Genomic DNA, 19,800 nt, shown 5'->3' with positions numbered 1-19,800 from the left:
TTATGTAATTTTGTTTTAAAATTCAATATATTTAATACTTTAAAAATAAGAATGTATATATATATATATATATTCTAATTTGTATGTTAAAATATTTATTAATATATGAAATTAATATACACGGAAAAAAATATTTACCTAGAACAGTGAAACGTTTCACTATAGTAACAAAAGTTTTACTTGTATCAGTAAAATCTTTCGCTATTCTAGTGAAATCTTTCGCTGTTTCAGATAAATATTTTTTTCCAAGGTATATTTTTAATGTATCAAATATATAATTTTAAGTTGAGAATATAATCTTATTTGAAGAAGACAGAAAATATACTACATTTAATTAGATAAATTACATTGAAATAAATTAAAAGTAAAAGGAAACGAAAATATATTCTCAATTTTAGAGTAAATTTTACTTCGTCATTATTATAAATCTTTAAATAAGAAATTATTTTCACTTTAGAAATTAAATGAATTTTATTTTTATTTTATATTTATTATTATTAACAAAACAAAAAAAATTTTTTTTTGAAAAATGTATATTTTGAAATTAAAATATTTATCTATAAATTAAATAATAAAATTAAGTAACAAATGTTTAAAATTTTTTTTACGAAAATATTTAAAGTTTATGTATAAAATGAAATAAATTTAAAATTCTACATTCCATATAAATGTATACCTACTATATTATTTTATTTTAATATTTAATTTATTCAATTCTTTTATAATAAATAAATAAATAAATATATATATATATATATATATATATTAAATACATTCATAACTCGCACGCATCATTTCACTTTCAGTCATATTATAATATCGCATCACGTAAAAACGATATTAGAAATTTATAAATAAAAAAAAATTAATTTCACTTTTCAATTTAAAAATGAAAAAATTTATTTTTTTTATGAATAATGAGAATGCAAAAAAAATGAGAAAAATAATTATTTATTTTAAATATTAAAATAATAATGAGGATAAAAATAATTTTAATAAAATAATAATAATAATTATTATTATTATTTTGATAGCAATAAGATAATTTAAAAATATATTCTTAATTTAAGAATATCGTTTTTATCGTGATGATTTGCGACAGCAAATGCATTTTACATAATTAAGTTCACAGGAAAGTGTAATTTTTATAAAAATGTACTAGAAAACCTGCTAGAAAATTATAATTGAGCGGTTGGCAAAATAATGAAATTGATGAAAGCATGAATTTAATATCATATACATTTTTATCACAAAATGAAATTGCACACTTTTTGTTTTATGTACTATATAAACATACATATTATGCGTTTCTTTAATAATTTTTTTTCAATTTTGTGAGAGTACCTAGATTTTTTTTTATGTGAAAAATATATTTTCCTGTGTACTTTTTTCGTAAACTATTTTCTATAAAAAAAAACAGATTTTTTATTGTATTATCGTGCCGGGTATGTGCTTTTCAATTTCCATTCATGTGTGTCTTTTAACGATTATAATATATTTTCTGTTTATCAACTTCAACTCACAGCAAATAAATGTAATAATAATAGTAATAATAATAATAATAAAATAATAATAACCATAATAATAATCATAATAATAAATAATAATAAAAATAATATAAAAATTAAATATTGCTATAATTTCTAGTAAAATGTCAATTTTTTTTTCTTCTACTATTAAAAATGCATTTTTTTTTTGAAATTCATTAATAAACTATTTTATTTTAATAAAAATTGGTATAACAACATTTTTTTATTAAATTTTTTTAAGCATTTTTAGTATATAGAAAGTAGAAAAGGCAAAAAATAAGATACTTGCATTTTTTTTATACTAAAATAATTATTTTTTAAAAATATTTTAATAGATGCCTCTGATTTTTTATTTACTAAAAAAAATTTTAAAGGAAAGGTTTGTTTGTGAATATAAAAACTAAAAATAAAAGCAATAATGTGATTTTTTTCATTTCTGTGAGATTTCCCCTCCCCCCCAAAAAAAACCTGAGATTTTCCATTCTCTTGGTGCATTTTTATATATAAAAAAACCAATCCATTCAGGAAAAAGAAAATAAATAAATATCTGTAAATATCCGTATAATAAAAAGCAAACTAAAAATTAATGATTTATATATATTTTTCATCCAGAGAAATATTTGCGTTTATTTGAGACAAATAAAATTTATTTGAACCAAATTTATATTTACTTGAACTAAGGAAATTTTTATTTGTATAAATATTCAAAAAGATTAGTAACTATAATAATAATATTAATAATAATATAATACTAATAACAATAATAATAATTAATTACAATAATTAAATTATTATTTATATAAATAGTCAAGTAACTGATTATTTGAATTAATTAAACGTTTCTTTCTTTTCATATTCAGAAAAATAAAAGTAAAGAAAATAATGAATATATTTTTGAAAAATATAAAATTTTTCTTATTATGTGAAATGATTGATTTATTAATGAAACTATTTTCTCGTGTAGCATTTAAGCAAATAATAATCGTCGAGTTTTTAAAGAACCACTTGAAAATTCGTATACAACATTTTTATGGAAATTTGTGAGTTCTTAATAATAAATCATGCTTAAGTTTCGTGGTAGTATACATATTTATACATATATCATAACGACCTCGAGAGTGCATATTTTTTCTAATGCTTTTAGATTGGTAAAAGACATGTAAAGTGAAGTGAAGGGCAGTTTTAAAAGCACTGATCCGCTAAAAGCACTATATAAATATAGAGGATATATCATAGCCAGTTAGAATGTTCGTCTGCGTATCGTTCTCATATTTTTGTTTTAACACTTTTCTTTCGTTTTTTTTTCTTTTTTCTTTTGCTATTTGTAATTTTTTTAGGTCTTCTTTTCCAGTGGGAAATTACCAAAATTGGATAAATTTTAAAGCAAATTATATAAATAAATTATAATACAGTTAAACAAACATTTTTTTTTTCTAATCTGAGGGTCAGAACATGAATGTATTTTTAGAGTTGCTGAAACCGAATCTAAAGTCTATCTTATCCTATCAGATCAAATTTTTGACATAACCTCAAAAAGTCTTTACAGTAACATAAAAAAAAGAAATTCTGCCCTAGTAGTTAAGGCAAAGCATTTTTATTTTTTTTTAAGGTTTAACCTTTAAATACAGAAAAAACTTGGACTCATTTTTGTGGCAACTCATTTTCAGTTGGGTATCAAAATGAGTATGAGACAAACTTCATGTTACTCAAAATGACACTGGTTGATGGAAATTTAGATTTGTAGGTTGAAATCATTTGCAGAGTAATTTTGTTTTAAAATTGTTTTTCTTTTATTTCAACAATACCAGAAAGATTATTTTGTGACGAAAGTTTGAAAAATATATATTTAATTTGTAAATTTATCGGAGGTCGATAATTACGTTACCGACGAAGCAATAAAACGTATTTAGTATCCATTCACAATACGCGCGCTGCAGTAGCGGTCCCCACCGAAATCCCGCGCATGCGTTCCATCAAACTGATCGTGTTTAAAAGTCGCGCAAGCAGCAGTAATCGTTATTCCTCGAAGAGGTCTTATTGTAGTAGGACACGCCTTCCGAAGTGGTCTTACCACGGGCAAGAGGTCTTACCTCAAAGTAGTTTTTCTTCAAGCCCAAATGGATGCAATAAGTGGTTTTACCACAGACGAAGAGGTTTTACCTCATGAGCAGTTTTACTGCATGAAATGGTTTCATCATGCGTAAAACGTCAGCGTCGCTACCAAACTTTTAGCGTAAAAAACAATGTGTAACGTTTTCTCTATTTTGATCATTTTAGCTTCTTTTCCGTAACTTTTTATCGATCGTTTACGTTAAATTTCGTTGCATTTCTTTCGTTAATGTAAATATGTAATATATGTTATGTTTTCCGTTTTTTTTTTTGTAAATATACGTTTTTCGAGTTTATCTGTAATTTCAATTCTAATTATTTGTCATTTTTCCAATCCAGGTCCGAATTATTATTTATTTATTATTATTTATTTATTATTATTTCTTATTCTCAAAATGAATTTTACCTGTTTCATTTTGATACTTTTATCTTAGAATTTGAAATGAGGCAACCAGTTTCATTTCAGATGAGTATCAATTTGAGTATGCTTTCCATACTCACTTTGAGTTCAGGTTTTTTTCTGTAAACTATTTTAGCGGTCTGTGCAGCTCAAAAGTAAAAAAATAACGGGGTAAAATGGACTTCAGATTCGGTTTTAATGACCCCAAAAACATACATAGCTACTCGAATTTTCCGCCAATAGTTTTTTTTTTTGTCCCCACTGGTATAAAATGATGTTTGCCAACTTTTAATAAAAATTCAAGAGATGTGTTAAGGAAAAATGATCCATATTTATATATATATATATATATGAGTAGTGTACGCTTTGGGATATCTATTGAATCTGAGGAACATCCGTTACAAAAATTATTGGGAAATTCCTATAATAAACGTTTAGACTAAAATTTATGCCTCAATCCGGAAAGGGATCCACGCCATTTCAATTTCCTCTCCTAAATTATTATTCCTAGTCGTATGCGTGTAACGTACCTAAGATACTACATTTTCACTCGCTTAGATATAAATACTATTTTATATATATGTCATATTTGGTTCAAGGTAAAAAAAAAGGAAAAACCAAAAGAAGGTATTTATATTTTCTTCCATTATTATAAAAAATAAGAAAAATTAATGATAAAATAAACAAAAATAGGACATTATCTAAAAGAAATCAGTAATTCTGATTTATTTATTTTTTACATGATAATTATAGAGGTGCATGAATTTTCTATTAAAATCATAAATTAGAATTTTTATTTTAAATGAATTGATTAGATATAAATTATTTTTTCAAAGAATTTTACATTTTCGATTTCAAATTTTACAAGATTTTCTTTTTATACGAATTTTTACAAAACAAAATTTTTAGCTATCGAATTTTTGTTTGTCAGAATTTTTATTTTACAGTCATTTTCTTTATATAACTTTTTATTTAAAAGAATTTTAATTTTGGGGAATTTTAATTTAACAGAATTCTCATTCAATCAAATTTTATGAGATTCGAATTTTTAAATGACAGAAATTCCAATTCACCAAGTTTTAATTTGTCCGAATTTTTATTTCTATGAATTTTTAATTGATAGAATTTTTAAGATGCCGAATTTTTATTTGTTCGCAATTACAAATGTCCGAACAAACAATCGACAGACAGATTTTGAAACAATTTACAAAATTGACACATCACGATTTTCTTGATAATTTCTAATTTGGCAATTTTTGGAAAATTGCGCCGCAATATTTTTGTCGATTGTTTGTTCGGCCATTTGTAATTTCAGACTAAATAAAAATTCGGCATCTTAAAAATTCTATCAATTAAAAATTCGTAGAAATAAAAATTCGGACAAATTAAAACTTGGTGAATTGGAATTTCTGTCATTTAAAAATTCGAATCACATAAAATTCGATTTAATAAGAATTTTGTTAAATTAAAATTCGATTAAATTAAAATTCTCCTAAATTAAAATTTATGTAAAGAAAATGACTGTAAAATAAAAATTCTGCCAAATAAAAATTCGGTAGCTAAAAATTTTGTTATTTATAAAATTGTTATCGTATAAAAAGAAATTCTGTTAAATGCTAAATTGAAAAATTTAAATTCGTCTAAAAAATAATTATTTCTGTCAAAAAATACTTTAAAATAAAAATTTAAATTAATTATTTCTATAAGAAATAGAAAAACAAATTTTATTCTACACAATAAATTTTTTCTAAAGCAAATTTTTTTTTTATTTAAAACTGATTTACATTTTTTTTTTTAATAATTAAAAATTAAAATTTGGCTTCCTTTAATGAAAATTCTAGTTTAGGAATGATGAGAAATTGGAAAGAGGTGTAAAAAAAATCATACATATTTCATGAAAAAAGGAGAAAAAAACAAGTGGTAAAATGTGTGTTTGAAAAAACAAGATCATGTGAATAACTAAAAAGGGTATATATAAGGAACATGAAAAAAAGAAGGAGAGAAGATATAAAAACGTCAGTCGCTGAGTCACACTTACGTGAAAGAAAATAGCGTGGAAATGAGGATAAAATGCAGCACGGTTCATATGGAAAAAAAAGAGAGTTCTGCGGTTAAATTTAATTTATTCTGCTTTTACGAATTCGCCGGTGTATATGTAGTTTAATATATATTTGCTAGATTATTTTTCTATATTGTGGGCGATTCCATGTGAAATTTACCTATATTTTAAATTCGGATAAATATAAATTTTTTTTTCGTTTTTTGCCAAAAAAAAAGTAAAAATTTTTTTAAGTGCTTAAATTTTCGAGTTATTGTTAAAGAATAGAAAAATTTGTTTTTTCAAAAATCGATATCTTCTTATAATAATTTTAATATTAGTAGTACAAGTCAGTTTTAGTCGGTCAATTTTTTTTTATTTTATATTTATAAAATTCAGTTTAAATAAATTTGAATTGTTCAACTTCGATGTAAGTAGTAACAGTCGGTTAGTGTCAGACAATATATTTTTAGTTTTTGTTATTAGTAGTGAAGGTCAATTTCAGACGTGGAGTTTTGAAATTTCGTAAAATTTAGTCTAGTAGTAAAAGTAAGTTTTAGTCAGACAATTAGTTTTAATTTTCTAATAATTTTTCGCGTCAGTTTCAGTCAGACTAATCATTACAGTATTTAAAAGTAGTAAAAGTAAACTTTAGTCAGTCAGTCAGTAGTAAAATTTACTATTAGTCAGCCGCATGTTACGTTAATGTTTCTCAGTAGTAAAGGTATATTTAAGTTAGACTTAACATAAATTTTTAAAATAGAAGAAAATTTATTTTATTTTTTGTTTAAAATAATTTTAAAAATAAATTTGTTAACAAATAACTAAACTTACTTTGTTCCAAGAAATATTAACTTTTATAAAGAATTCTTAAAATTTCGAAATAAAAAATTAAAGGTTTATTTTTTTTATATAAAAACAATTCATGACATTTCTATTATCTATAAAAAAATCCATATTTGAAGCAGAATTTTAAATTTAATTAAAAAACTCATTTACCAGGAGAATTTTTCATTTTCATTTTATCTCTTTTGTTTTAATAAGACCATGATTTATAATCCCTTCCTGGAATTTGAAGATGGATTATACAATTTCCATTTCTCTACTGATTTCAACGTAAACTTTTTTGTTTGTATGTATGTGGACAAGGGACACACTCGAGTGTCAACTTTTTTGCATTAACAATAAGTAAACAAAAACAAAAAAAAAACTGGAAAAAAACCAATGGAATTAGAAATAGTAATTTTAACATAACCTAAAAATGAATTCAATTTGTTATTTTTAACTAATTCAAGATTTTAGAAGGAGTTTTCACTTTTGTTAAATGTTAACCGCAATCTTATATATATATATATATATATATATATATATATATATATATATATATATATATATATATTATTGGAAATAATGGAAACTTTTTCCATGAACTCACGAATTTCAAATTTACGTGACAATAAAGATTTTTATGTTTCAGCAAATGCGGGCTTTCTCTCTCTTTTCTTGCGAGTAAAATAAAAAAAAAAAAAGTTGTAAAAAATTTTATCATTCTCTTTTCAACTGGCTGTTGAGAGGGAACCTCCTTTTTCTATAAATTTTGCATCGATCAGCTAGTACGAAAAACAATTGATGAAATTTAAGTGTTGTTCGAATTTTATTGCGCTGATTTTAAGTAAAAGATTTTTGTGCACTATATACGGTACATAACGTTAGAAAAACAATTCTTTATTTCATTGTTCACCGGGGAAAAAATGATCTTTTTTTATACTTAAATTTTACTCTTCAAATTAAATTACACGCATAGAAAAAATTTGCTGTGGCAGCGAACTATTTGCTGTCACATCAAATTACGTTAGCTAATATAGAGACAGCGAACAAATTTCCTGTGGGGTCAAAAAAGTTTGCTGCGACAGTGTAATTTTTTAAAAATTAATACTGATATTGTTTATCACAGCAAACTTTTTCGTTGTCATAGCAAAATATTAAAAACAAATTTAATTACAATCTCATTTAAAAAAAGGAAAAAATTATAATTCATTTCTTAAAAATATTATCTCTAAACAAAATGAAATTGTAATTTTGAAAATTTGTCTTTAAAAATTGAAAAATAATTTAATATATTATTTGTTTCTATATGAAAAGTAAAAATATTTTGTTTTTTGTTTGAAATTGAAATGAAATAGAAAAATTTTTCAAAGACCAATTTCTTACCAATTCTTCGTCGTTTAAAGTTGCTCGAGGTACAGCGGAAGTTAGACCGGCAGCATGACTTCGCTTGGTTGCAGCCATTGTCTGAGAAAAGATAATATTTGATTATTTTTCAATGTAGTGGAATCTCTTCAGTGAATGTGAAAAAGACAATAGATGAGGATTAGAAAAAGGATGGAAAAATATTTTTTAAGAAAGATAGGTGTAAAAAATTAAAAACAAAAAAAGTGAATCTGTGAATATAAAAGGTGTCATATATATAAAATATAAAAAAGTGAAAAATTATAATTCACTCTACTTTGATTTTTATCATTAACAAAAATTTCATAAAAAAATTTTGGTAAAAAAAATTATGTTAACTATATAAATTATTTTAAAAAATTAATTATTTATTAAATTTTTAAAAACTTTTAAATCATAGAGAAGAAAAAATTATATAAAATCACGTCACAAGATAAGTATAATTGTAAGTAAAATTTATAAATAGGAAAATATTTTTAAATATTAATTAACACTAAAATAAATATATCTAAATAAAATATTCTTAAATTGAGAATAAAAATTTTGTATAGAGAAATAAATAAATTTAAAATTAAAAAATAAATATTTGTTTAGAAACAACTATATTGTTTATATATACAAGTGTAAAAGCATCAAAATTGTATACAGAATATAGAAATTTTTAAAGAGATGTTTTACTAAAAAAAAAAATCAGTATTTTCTATTTTCATTCAGTGAGATTGCAAAAATAAAAAACGGTGAATTTTGTGCCGATAGCGTACTCAAGAAAAGAAAAGAAAAAAAAATATCACAATGTAAAAAAGAAAAATAAGAAACAAGTTTCATGACGTGCTTTAGCTTCTTTTTTTTAAATATTACAATTCAATTTCATTATGCAATTTAAGAAAATACTGCTACCGCACTCTATTTAATATTTTCTTTTATTTCATTAAAAAAAACATGCGAACTCTTTGCTTAAAAAAAAAATAAGAAAAATAAAAAATAGACCACGGAAAATAAAATAAAATTTTTTTTCACAATATGAACAGAAAAATTAATATTGACTATTAATTCCAATTATTGTTAAAAAGGAATTATTAAATGAGAATTATTTTTTTACCTAAATAAATATAAATAAATCAAACTTTGTGGAATTTTTTAATTAGGTATTATTTACAAAAATATAGATAAATTGAAATTACAATTTTAGACACCAATTACAAAAAAAAAAAAAAAAAAAAAAATTAGAAGAATAATAGAGTTACTTAATAAAATGTTAATAATCTTATTATTAATTTTTTTTTGCCTTTGTTATTTTTTCATTTTATAATTATTATTAAATTAAATTATAATTATAGAAAAAAAAAGATTAAATAACAGAATTGCAAAAATTTGAAAATTATTATATTGAAAGAGATTAAAGGAAAAAAAAGAAGAAAGAGAATTAAACATGACAGGATAAAAAAAGGAAAACAATAGAAAATAAAAAAAAAAAAAAAGAATCGAGGGAAAGAAAAAGGGGAAATGAAGAAAGTGAAAAAATAGTAAGAAGATTATGCATAAAGTTTAATCCAATTAATCTTTGGTGTCTGGTGGATATGGCTTATTAGGATTAGTGAGGCAATAATTTAAATTGAAATTCTGCAAAAAGATGTCATGCCTCGTAAATCCACTTTTCCCACCTCTAGACACACACAAAATTTTTATACCTATATTGCATTATTTTGCAAACAAGTTCAAATAGACTTGTATTTTCACTTATTTTCTCTTTTCTAATCAATTTTTTTTTCTTCATTTTATTTTTATTTTCAGTGGAAAATTTTTAATTAATTTTTTTTTAGCTATACATTATAAATTATTAATTATGTAGGTATTATAATAAATTATTATTAATAATTATAATAATAACAATAGTAATAATAATAATAATTAATTTTAATTTTATCTAAACATTTTTTTACTGTCACCAAAAAGATGAAATATGTTCAAATATAAAATGTCAATTGTTTAGAAAAAGAAAAAATAAAGTGACGTTTTAATTATGTGCGAAGCGATAATTTTTTGCCGATATTTTTTTTTTGGAAAAAAAAAATTGTTAAATATTTGTTTAGAAATCAATAAATTCTACGTGTTAAGTAAACTATTTTTTTTTAATTATTTAACTACTTTTTTCTAACTATTTTCAAATTATTTCTATTTTATATATAAAATAAAAACTACAATATATATATGTATATATATATAGATATATACGTAAAATCACATGCACACTATTTAAACTAACACAACAAAATGTAATTTTCATGCACAATATAATATTATTTTTTTTGTGCTGAAGTACGGGAAAATGCAAATCTATTCTAAACAAATTTAACATTGCTCGACCAGATTTTAATTTGTTAAAAAAATACCTAAGAGACTCTGCCCTCTTATGAAAGCAATTAACAAAATTACCTATGTCTCGTTTGAAATTCTACACTCTATATAAATAAATGTACTAAAAAATGTAATTAAAAAATAAGTCATTATTTTAAATCAAGTGATTTTTGACTAAAACAATTTTTATTACCATAATTTAATTATTTTTATTATTTTTATATTTTATTTTTATTTAAGTATGCTATTAAAAATTATATTATATTATATAAATATTATATTAAATTCAAGAAAAAAATTTATTTTATATTAATTATTATTTCAAAATGAATTTTCTCGTAAAATAAAAATTAAAAAATAAAAGAGAAAATGTATTTTATTTAATTTTCAAAAATTAGTTGTTTTTTGTTAATTTTCAAAAATTTTTAAGTTAGGTATTATTTACAAAAATATTTTTTTATATCTTTAGTTCATTAAATTATATATTTTTTAAAAATAATTTTATTACATTTTATTTATTTTATTTTATTAAAAAAAATTTTATTCAAATTTTGAATCTACAATTGATTTAAAATCAATTCAGTTAAGTAAATTTTATTTTCATATTTTTTATTTCAAATACAATATAACAATATTATCTACTCTCTAAATTTGAATTAGTGAGAATTTATTCACTTATTTAAATTATTGAACATTTCGAGAAAATTTCTACTAATTTTTAGTTATTTTTCACTAAAACTTTAGTAAAAAAAAAATACTAAATCTATTACTATTACTATAAATTAATATTTTACTAAAAATTAAAATTAAGCTAATTTTAGCTAATTTTATTTTTAGTAAACATTTCTACTAATTTGAATTAGTAAACAAATTCTCGCTAATTTAAATTTAGTGAGTACTCCGATAGCACGCAAGCTTGCAGCAATCTTGCGGTAAGCTTACCGCGCAATATTGCCAACCTTTCACAGCAAACCTGCCGCAAGCTTACTGCAAGCTTCAAATGTACCACATGTCCAAGCTTGCGTGGTAAACTTACCGAAAGATTATCGCAAGATTGTTCAGTAAGCTTGCACGGTAAGCTTGTAGCAAGGTTGGTGCAAGGTTGCCAAATAACCTTGATTTGAAACAAAAACTTTTTTTTATGTTTCGTCTAATTTATATATTTTTTTATATAAATTTTATTATATAAAAAATTATATAAATTAGACGAAACATTAAAAAAAATATTTTAGGTTCAAAGCAAGGTTATTTGGCAACCTTGCACCAACCTTGCTACAAGCTTACCGTGCAAGCTTAATGAGCAATCTTGCAGTAATCTTACACTGCAATCTTTCGATAAGCTTACCTTGCAAGCTTGGGTCAGGTTGACATTTGAAGCTTGCGTCAAGTTTGCCGTGCAAAGTTGGCAATATTGCGCGGCAAACTTACCGCAAGGTTGCTGTAAGCTTACGTGCTATCTGAGTACACTTATTCGAAAAAAAACAAATTATATAATTCTATTTCTCAGCCTGTGAAAAATGTAAAAAAGGACAATAAAATCAAAATTATATATTCTTTCCCAGTATGTCAAAGAATATTTTTGTTAATGAGATTCAAAAAAAAAATAATAATAATAATACCGTTCGCCGTTGATAGAAAATATAATATATTAATATGTGCTTGCACAATGTGTGCGCAAGAAAATAAAAAAAAGAGAGTAGAAAAAAGTGGAATTAAAGTGTTGAAAAAACCCATAGTTATACCATAAAAAAAATATGCTTGGTGAGCAAAAAATAAAAATTACACACACACATATGACAAAAATATTAATTTCGGAACATGTATGCAATATCGCATGCAACGTGCGACGTGTGAACAAGCTGCTAATTAATTTCGCTAAGAAGGCGTTTAATTAGTACCTTCAAGACCTGGAGGTAGAGTTTTGAGATTTTTGAGAGGTTCAGTGAGTGGTTTTGTTATTCAGGTGATTTTCAGGTGTTCAGGTAGATACAACAACGGGCGCCACAGAGAACAAACAAAGAATATTGAGCATTATATGCTGGTTAGTTCATTTCTTTTTTTCTTATTTTTTTATTTTTTATTTTTTATTTTTTTTTGCCAATCATTTCACATTACGATTATTTAAACGATAAACAGGAGGAGTTAAATTTTGACATTAAAAAAAAAATATATATATATTTTATTAAAAAGTGTATCAATTAAAAATGGTTTTTCATTATTTTTTTCCTATAACAAAAATAGAAAAAATATATCCCACAAGAATGAGTATTTTTTACAAATAAATTGTTAAAAAACTTTTTTTTTATTCGATTTTAAAACTTTTTTTAATTTTAATAGAAAATTGCAAACAAAATATTTTTCAAATATTCATTAAAAAAATATTGATTATTCATATTTTTAAATTTAGATTTTAAGATTGTTTCCATTTATCATTTTACAATATTAAAAAATTTTTTAATTGTTTAACAATTTTTTTTTTTAATATATTTTTGTGCAATTTTTTACACTTTCTTTTTAAAGGAACAAGATACGATACACAACAATAATAATGTGAATTTTTTACACATAACATTCAGGGAAATATATGTATATTTAGATAAATAAACATATATAAATATACTGGGTTATCATTATCTTCCGGATCAGGGAAAAAATTTTTTTAATTCAATTTTTTTGAATATAAAAAATAGTAATTAAAAAAAAAATTTTTCTCTTAAGAATCCGGAAGCTTTATATAACTCTTGTAGAGAATTTAGAATTTTAATAATAATTTCCTTTTTTTTTGTGAAATAAAATAATAAAAACTCATCATGTTTTCAATTTACTGATTTTAATGCACACAAATTAAAATTCTTTTCAAAATTCTCTCTTTGAGTTTTAAAAATATATAAATACTTATATATGGTTTACAAAAAACATTTAAATTTATATAGGACGTCAATGAAATTCGTTTCATTTTTCAACAACTATCAAAGGGGGTGCATAAATTTTTAACTACTCAAGGAGGGAGGATAATTGCATTTGATAAAAAAAAAATTTCAAAATTTTATTTTATTCGATTTTTAGTAATCTATGAATATATTTTATAATATATATAGAGAAAATTACCTGAAAAAATATGTTATTTGTAGTTAGGTACAATTTGAACATTGTAAAAAATTATTATGCACCCTATGGAATTTTTCATTATTTTTTTATTTATAATTTTCAATAAATAGATATTAATATATTATAGAGAAAATTAATTATAATCCAATTTGAATATTTAAATATTATATCAAAAACTTCAAAATGCGAACCAAGTGACACGATCGATGTTTCAAGAATATTATTTCTCTTAAAAATATTTTAATAATAAATCTTTTTATACTAAGTAATTTTAAAATTTTTCTCTTGTAGATAATTAAAAAAAATGCTACTATTTTTTTAAAATATTATTTTTCAATTTAATTTTTATAAATTGCAATGTTTTTATTATTAATTTTTTTTTCATTATAAAATGTTTTAAATATTATTAAATATAAAATTTTCCCGTTATTTAAATTGAAAAATTTAATTTTCTTTTCTTATAAAAATAAGAAAAGGAGTGTAAAAAATATAGAAAAAAAAATTTATGGAGATTTTTTTTTAATTCGAATCTTATATGAAAAAAATACAGGCAAACGCGTATTGAGAGTAAAATTGCCGCGAACAGTTAAATTGACTTTCGCACATTTGCGTGAAATATGTGTTACAAATAAACGGTCAATTTCAACAATCAGAAGTTAATTCGAATTTCAAATTTGTTTGGATTCGAACTGTACTATTTTTCGATCGAGTCACCTGATCCGGAAGTATTGTCCAGAGCTCATCAATTTCCGGTTACGCTGGAATGCAATTTTATTTTTCAACACTATTGCTTTACTCTCGCATTTCATGAATATATATCATTTCTGTTTTGTTTAATTTCATATGTATATATATGTCATTAATGAGAAAAATGAAAAAAATTCTTATGTAGTTCATATCATTATCACTGGTTTTTTTTATACGCGTGGCGGCAAATAACGGCGATAAAATTCTCAATTTACATTCATTTAATTTCAAAATTTTGTTATATAATTTATTCAAATTTATGTATAAAATAAATAAATATAAAAAATATAATAATAATGATTTTATTACTCGGTAGTTTTTAAGAATGAAAAATAGATAAGGAGAATTGTAAACGTAACATAACCTCAAACTAAAAAAATGGTTTTTGTAAATAAAATTATTAGAAAAACTAAAAAATCGCAATTTTTTTCTGATAAATGTATAAGTTGATATTAATTTTTATTATATTTTAGTTTGCGTTACAAAAAATAGTTAAAAATCATTTTTTAATTTGAGGTTATGTTACTGTCATCATCCTCCTTAAAAAATTTTATATTTATAAGCGCTAGTAAATTTTTTTATGTGAATGTAAGCAGATTCCATTATTAGAAAAGCGGTTTTTTCTTTTTAAATATTTTTTTATTATTATTATTTTTTTTATATTTTTGTTTTTCGCTCGTTATTTTACCGCATTTTTGCGCCATGTCGTAGGCGTTAAAACACTGAAACGTAAAACACGCATTAAATTACGAGAAAGCACAAGTTGATTACCACTCTCGAGTGCGTATCTCAAATTTTGGTTTCATTTTTTTCTTCTTTTTTGTTACAACTATCGTTTACATTTTGAATATATCCTTGATAAAAATTGCACTCGAGCGTGGTTAAGCTGTTTTTTTTTGTCAATGGAAACACAGAACTAGAGAAATTCGCGAAACATATTTGCGTCGTAGTCGCTCGTTTATTCTCCTAATAAAAAAAAATCAATATTTAATAATTTTAAATATTTATAATAATTATTTATATTAATTTAAATTCAATTGAATAATTAATAATGATAAATAATAATTATAAATATTATTTATTTTATTAAATAATATGCAAAATAAATAATTACTTATTGAATCTGATTTAGGGAAGAGAGGAAAAAAAGAATAGTTTTGATAGAACTGAATTTTTTAGTGTAAAATATATTTTTATTATAAAAGTATGTGTATGATAGTCAATAAGACTTAAGAACCAATTTAAATTTTACCACCTGTGTGTCACGTGTTCTCTGTTAACCAATCATTTATAGTCTAAACCTATTCTGAATTTCTATTTGGAATTTGTAGTTCGACCTCTGCGCAGTTTACGAAATTTAACTATCTGCGCATACAATGTATGTTAATTGTGGAACAGTTTCTTGGTTAGGTTTCTGTATGTCAATGTGTTTCAGTTTTTTTAAACTTATTTTAAAACACTAAGACTCAAAATTCTCTAAAATGTCCATTATAAACTTTAGGGAAATAAAAAAATTTTTCTTTCGAAACTACTCATTGTAAGAGTAATTTGATTTAATTAAATAGGAGAAATAATTATTTAAAAATATTAGTTCGAAAAAATCAAAATTATGTTAAATGGTATTTCGCAATATAAAAATGATGTGAAATGACATTTCGATAATAAGAATTTCGATGTCTTGAAAATTATGAAATCGAAATTTGGGGAATAATCATGCGCCCCCCATAAATGAACTAATTAAAGTGTTTAATTAAAAAAAATACAATTTATTATAATTCCCATACATTTTTGAAAATTTAGGCCTCATTTATGTATTTTTTGGAGAACAGCGAGATTCCTTGTACCCAAATCTATCATCCCTTAAAATTTTTGATAAAAATCTTTTCCCATTTTAGAGTAAGATGTAAACTACCAAAACACATTTTCCCATACTAGGTCACGTGGGAGGTTCCCTTAAAGGCAATTTAAAACATTTATTTTGTTACGTAAACTAGAGTTACGTAAATTTTAAGATTTTTACCGAGAATTTTAAAACACTGTTTGTATGCCCAGAACAGTCAAATTTATTGCGCAAAGATCCAAACTAAAATTCCACCTTCAATGAAGAAGAATCTAGTCTAATTTTTAATCCAAAATAACTAATTGATAGTAGAAAACTACTAATTAATTTATTAAAGTTTACTAATTAAAATAGTAGCCTTACTAAATGAATTAATAATTTTCTACTAATTAGTCACTCTCACAGCATCGAAACTTTCGATCATTTCAAATAAATCTTTGTGAAAGTTTTGATGCTGTGGGGTCAATTTCGACTAAAAATTAGTCGAAAACAGTTGACAATTCATTTTTAATGATCAAATAGGCGCAATTGAATTATAGTAAAAAGTGACTAATTAAAATTTAAAGAGTACGGAGAATTTGTCTTTCAAATAATTAAAGTAAATCAGTGGATTAATTAAGTGTCGATGTGACATGCACCGTTTTGTGTGGAGCCAAAAGACCATAGAGTTTGTGCAATTCAAGTTTTAGATTCAGTTCTATCGATTTGACGACGCGTACAAGTCAATTTTATATATATATATATATATATATATATATATATGTATTAAGTTTTAGAGCAAATGGTGTGAGTGATGAAGCGCGATTGCGACTACGACAGCGATCGTTGATTCGGTAATTAATTTGGACGTATATAATAGACGGTTCAAGCAATAGAAACAAGAGAGTTTGAGAGGATAACAGGTAATCGGCCACCTACCAGCTCGGAGACCAGTGGTATCGACTTCCGGCGAGGTCGAATGTCCGGCATACTGTCGATATTGCTGTAGAAGGGATTGTCTCCTGGATGCCTGCAAAACGAGAACAGGAGCTAATTAGGTCCACGTTTTTTTTTTTTTATATACAAATTGTTTTTTCTTTCTATCTTTTTTTTCGATACTTAAAATGTTCTACTAAATTGTAATTTTGTATAAATTTAGAGGAAATGTGTATCTAAAATCAGTTTTTAATAAAACAATTGATGATGGAACTCTCTAAATCTGAATCAGTCATATTTTACTGATTAGCAGTAGAAATCTACACAGTAAACTTGGTTGTATCTTTTTCTATTGCAACGTTTTGATGCACATAAGTTATATCAAAAAGAGATCGTTTTGTGTATCATTTTTAGAAATGATACACGAAACGGTCTCATTTTTTTGATGCAAAAAATTTAATCAATTTATATCAATCATGGCCGAATTGAATCGACTCAAAATTAAACGAATTTTTTTTTAGATATTTTGGTAATAGTACAATTGCGGAGACCATTTCACTATTTAATTTGAAAATGAAAATAACAGAAAATCAAAGACAATGTGCAATTCGATAATTAAAAAGTGACAGCTTATAAACATAACCTAAAATGCATGAGAAAAAAAATTGTCGATAAAATCAATATAGCCGAGCTTTTTAGAAGGTAGATGGCAGTTTTGCTTTTTATAAAAACGATTCAGAAAAAATTTAAAGAAAGAAAATAGATGAGTGCTGCCATCTACCTTCTAAAAAGCTCGGCTATATTGATTTTATCGACAAATTTTTTCTCATGCATTTTAGGTTATGTTTATAAGCTGTCAATTTTTAATTATCGAATTGCACATTGTCTTTGATTTTCTGTTATTTTCATTTTCAAATTAAATAGTGAAATGGTCTCCGCAATTGTACTATTACCAAAATATCTGAAAAAAATTCGTTTAATTTTGAGTCGATTCAATTCGGCCATGATTGATATAAATTGACTAAATTTTTTGCATCAAAAAATGAGACCGTTTCGTGTATCATTTCTAAAAATGATAGACAAAACGATCTCTTTTTGATATAACTTATGTGCATCAAAACATTGCAAAGATTTAATGCAATTTTTGGTCTCAATTTGATACTTTTAGGAAAACTGTGTACTAATTGCCATAGCGAGAATTGAGCAACTGACAATTAGTGGAAATTTACTGATTCAATTAGTAAAATATCAATTACTGATTGAATCAGTAATATAAATATATGGCGGCGGTCACAAAATCTACTGATTTAATAGTTAATTTTAAAGGTTATGTTATATACAAATTACTGATTTACATAAGTTATTTTCTATTGCTTGCATATTTCACTAATTATATTAGTAAATTTCAAAAAATAACTGAAACTTCAGTTAAAATGAAAAGTACTGATTGAATTAGTAAAATGTCTATACTGATTCAGATTTAGAGAGAAATTTTTAGCAATTGTTACTTTTATATTTTTTAACCATTTACCATATGCAGTTTATAGTTTAGATTTTTATTAATAAACTTTCAAATTGGTTAAATAGAATGTTTTTGGAGGGCGTTAGTTAAATGGTTCATTACTTGCCAAGCACACAATTTTAACTTGTAATCGTTCACATTATAGAGTTCGGAAGTATGTTCTTAGCGTCAACTGGTAGTGAAAATTTCAAATAAGTAGGTATCTTGTATTAAATATAATTTGTCGTAATCGAAACTGTTATATTTAAATAAAAATAAAGGATTAAAAAGAATGTGTTATGCAGTTTATAAATTAATTTTTGTCACGGCATGTGTATAATTGTCAGATTAAGCTACCCATCATTTTGAAAAACATACGCTAGAGGCGCTTCGAGAAACTTTATATAAATACTTCAGAACTCTATTATTCAATAAGTTAGTGTTAAGCGTTCCTATTATTTTGTTAGTCATTAATTTTTACTATTATTATTTGCATTTAATCTGTAATATAATTTGTCTTACAATTAGTTTGATCCTTGTTTCCACGTTCGATTTGTTATTACTCATGGCAAGAAAAAAGTTACTAATACATTGTAAAAAAAGGAGTTGAATTTTAACTCCCCAGAGGATGCTATAATCACGCATCAAAATTTTTGGAAATATATCGAATCATAATTTAAATAATAATAAAATTGTTTTAATTTTTTTTATAAACTCTACTGAAAAGAATTATTGTTATTGCAAATTACAATGTTTAATTGCAATTTTGAAAGTTGAATCTTATAAAAAGTGATTTTGAATTTTCTCCCTTAAAGTAGAGGAAGTAATCGTTCGTTGACTTGAACGATATATTGAACTCGAAAAGACATAACCTCAATTTTTACTGCTTTTTTGGCGTGCCCTCGGCGTCTTTGTGTCTTTATTATTTGAAAAATATTTGATATATTGTTTATCCTATTGTTGATAATATATTGATATTAATTGTATTAATATTACGATTTTAAAAAACCTTATACAGTTTATTGCCTG

General features: G+C 23.6%; 1 protein-coding gene across 6 annotated transcripts in view; it reads right to left on the bottom strand.

Moving 5' to 3' along the window:
- The window catches only part of LOC127277714 (uncharacterized), a 217,568-nt gene that overhangs the window by 67,718 nt on the left and 130,050 nt on the right, over positions 1-19,800 (bottom strand). For all 6 annotated transcript variants that reach the window (XM_051299022.1, XM_051299024.1, XM_051299021.1 and 3 more), the window contains 2 exons: positions 17,274-17,364; positions 8,288-8,368 (listed from right to left, as the gene is read on the bottom strand). In XM_051299022.1, coding sequence (XP_051154979.1) covers positions 8,288-8,368; positions 17,274-17,364 — 172 coding nt within the window. The remainder of the gene's footprint in view (positions 1-8,287; positions 8,369-17,273; positions 17,365-19,800) is intronic.

This window comes from Leptopilina boulardi, unplaced genomic scaffold (assembly GCF_019393585.1).
Source record: "Leptopilina boulardi isolate dan_hultmark-lab unplaced genomic scaffold, ZJU_Lbou_2.1 LbouV2_177, whole genome shotgun sequence".
NCBI classification, from domain to species: Eukaryota; Metazoa; Arthropoda; class Insecta; order Hymenoptera; family Figitidae; genus Leptopilina; species Leptopilina boulardi.
This window is presented reverse-complemented; position numbering and strand designations above follow the sequence as displayed.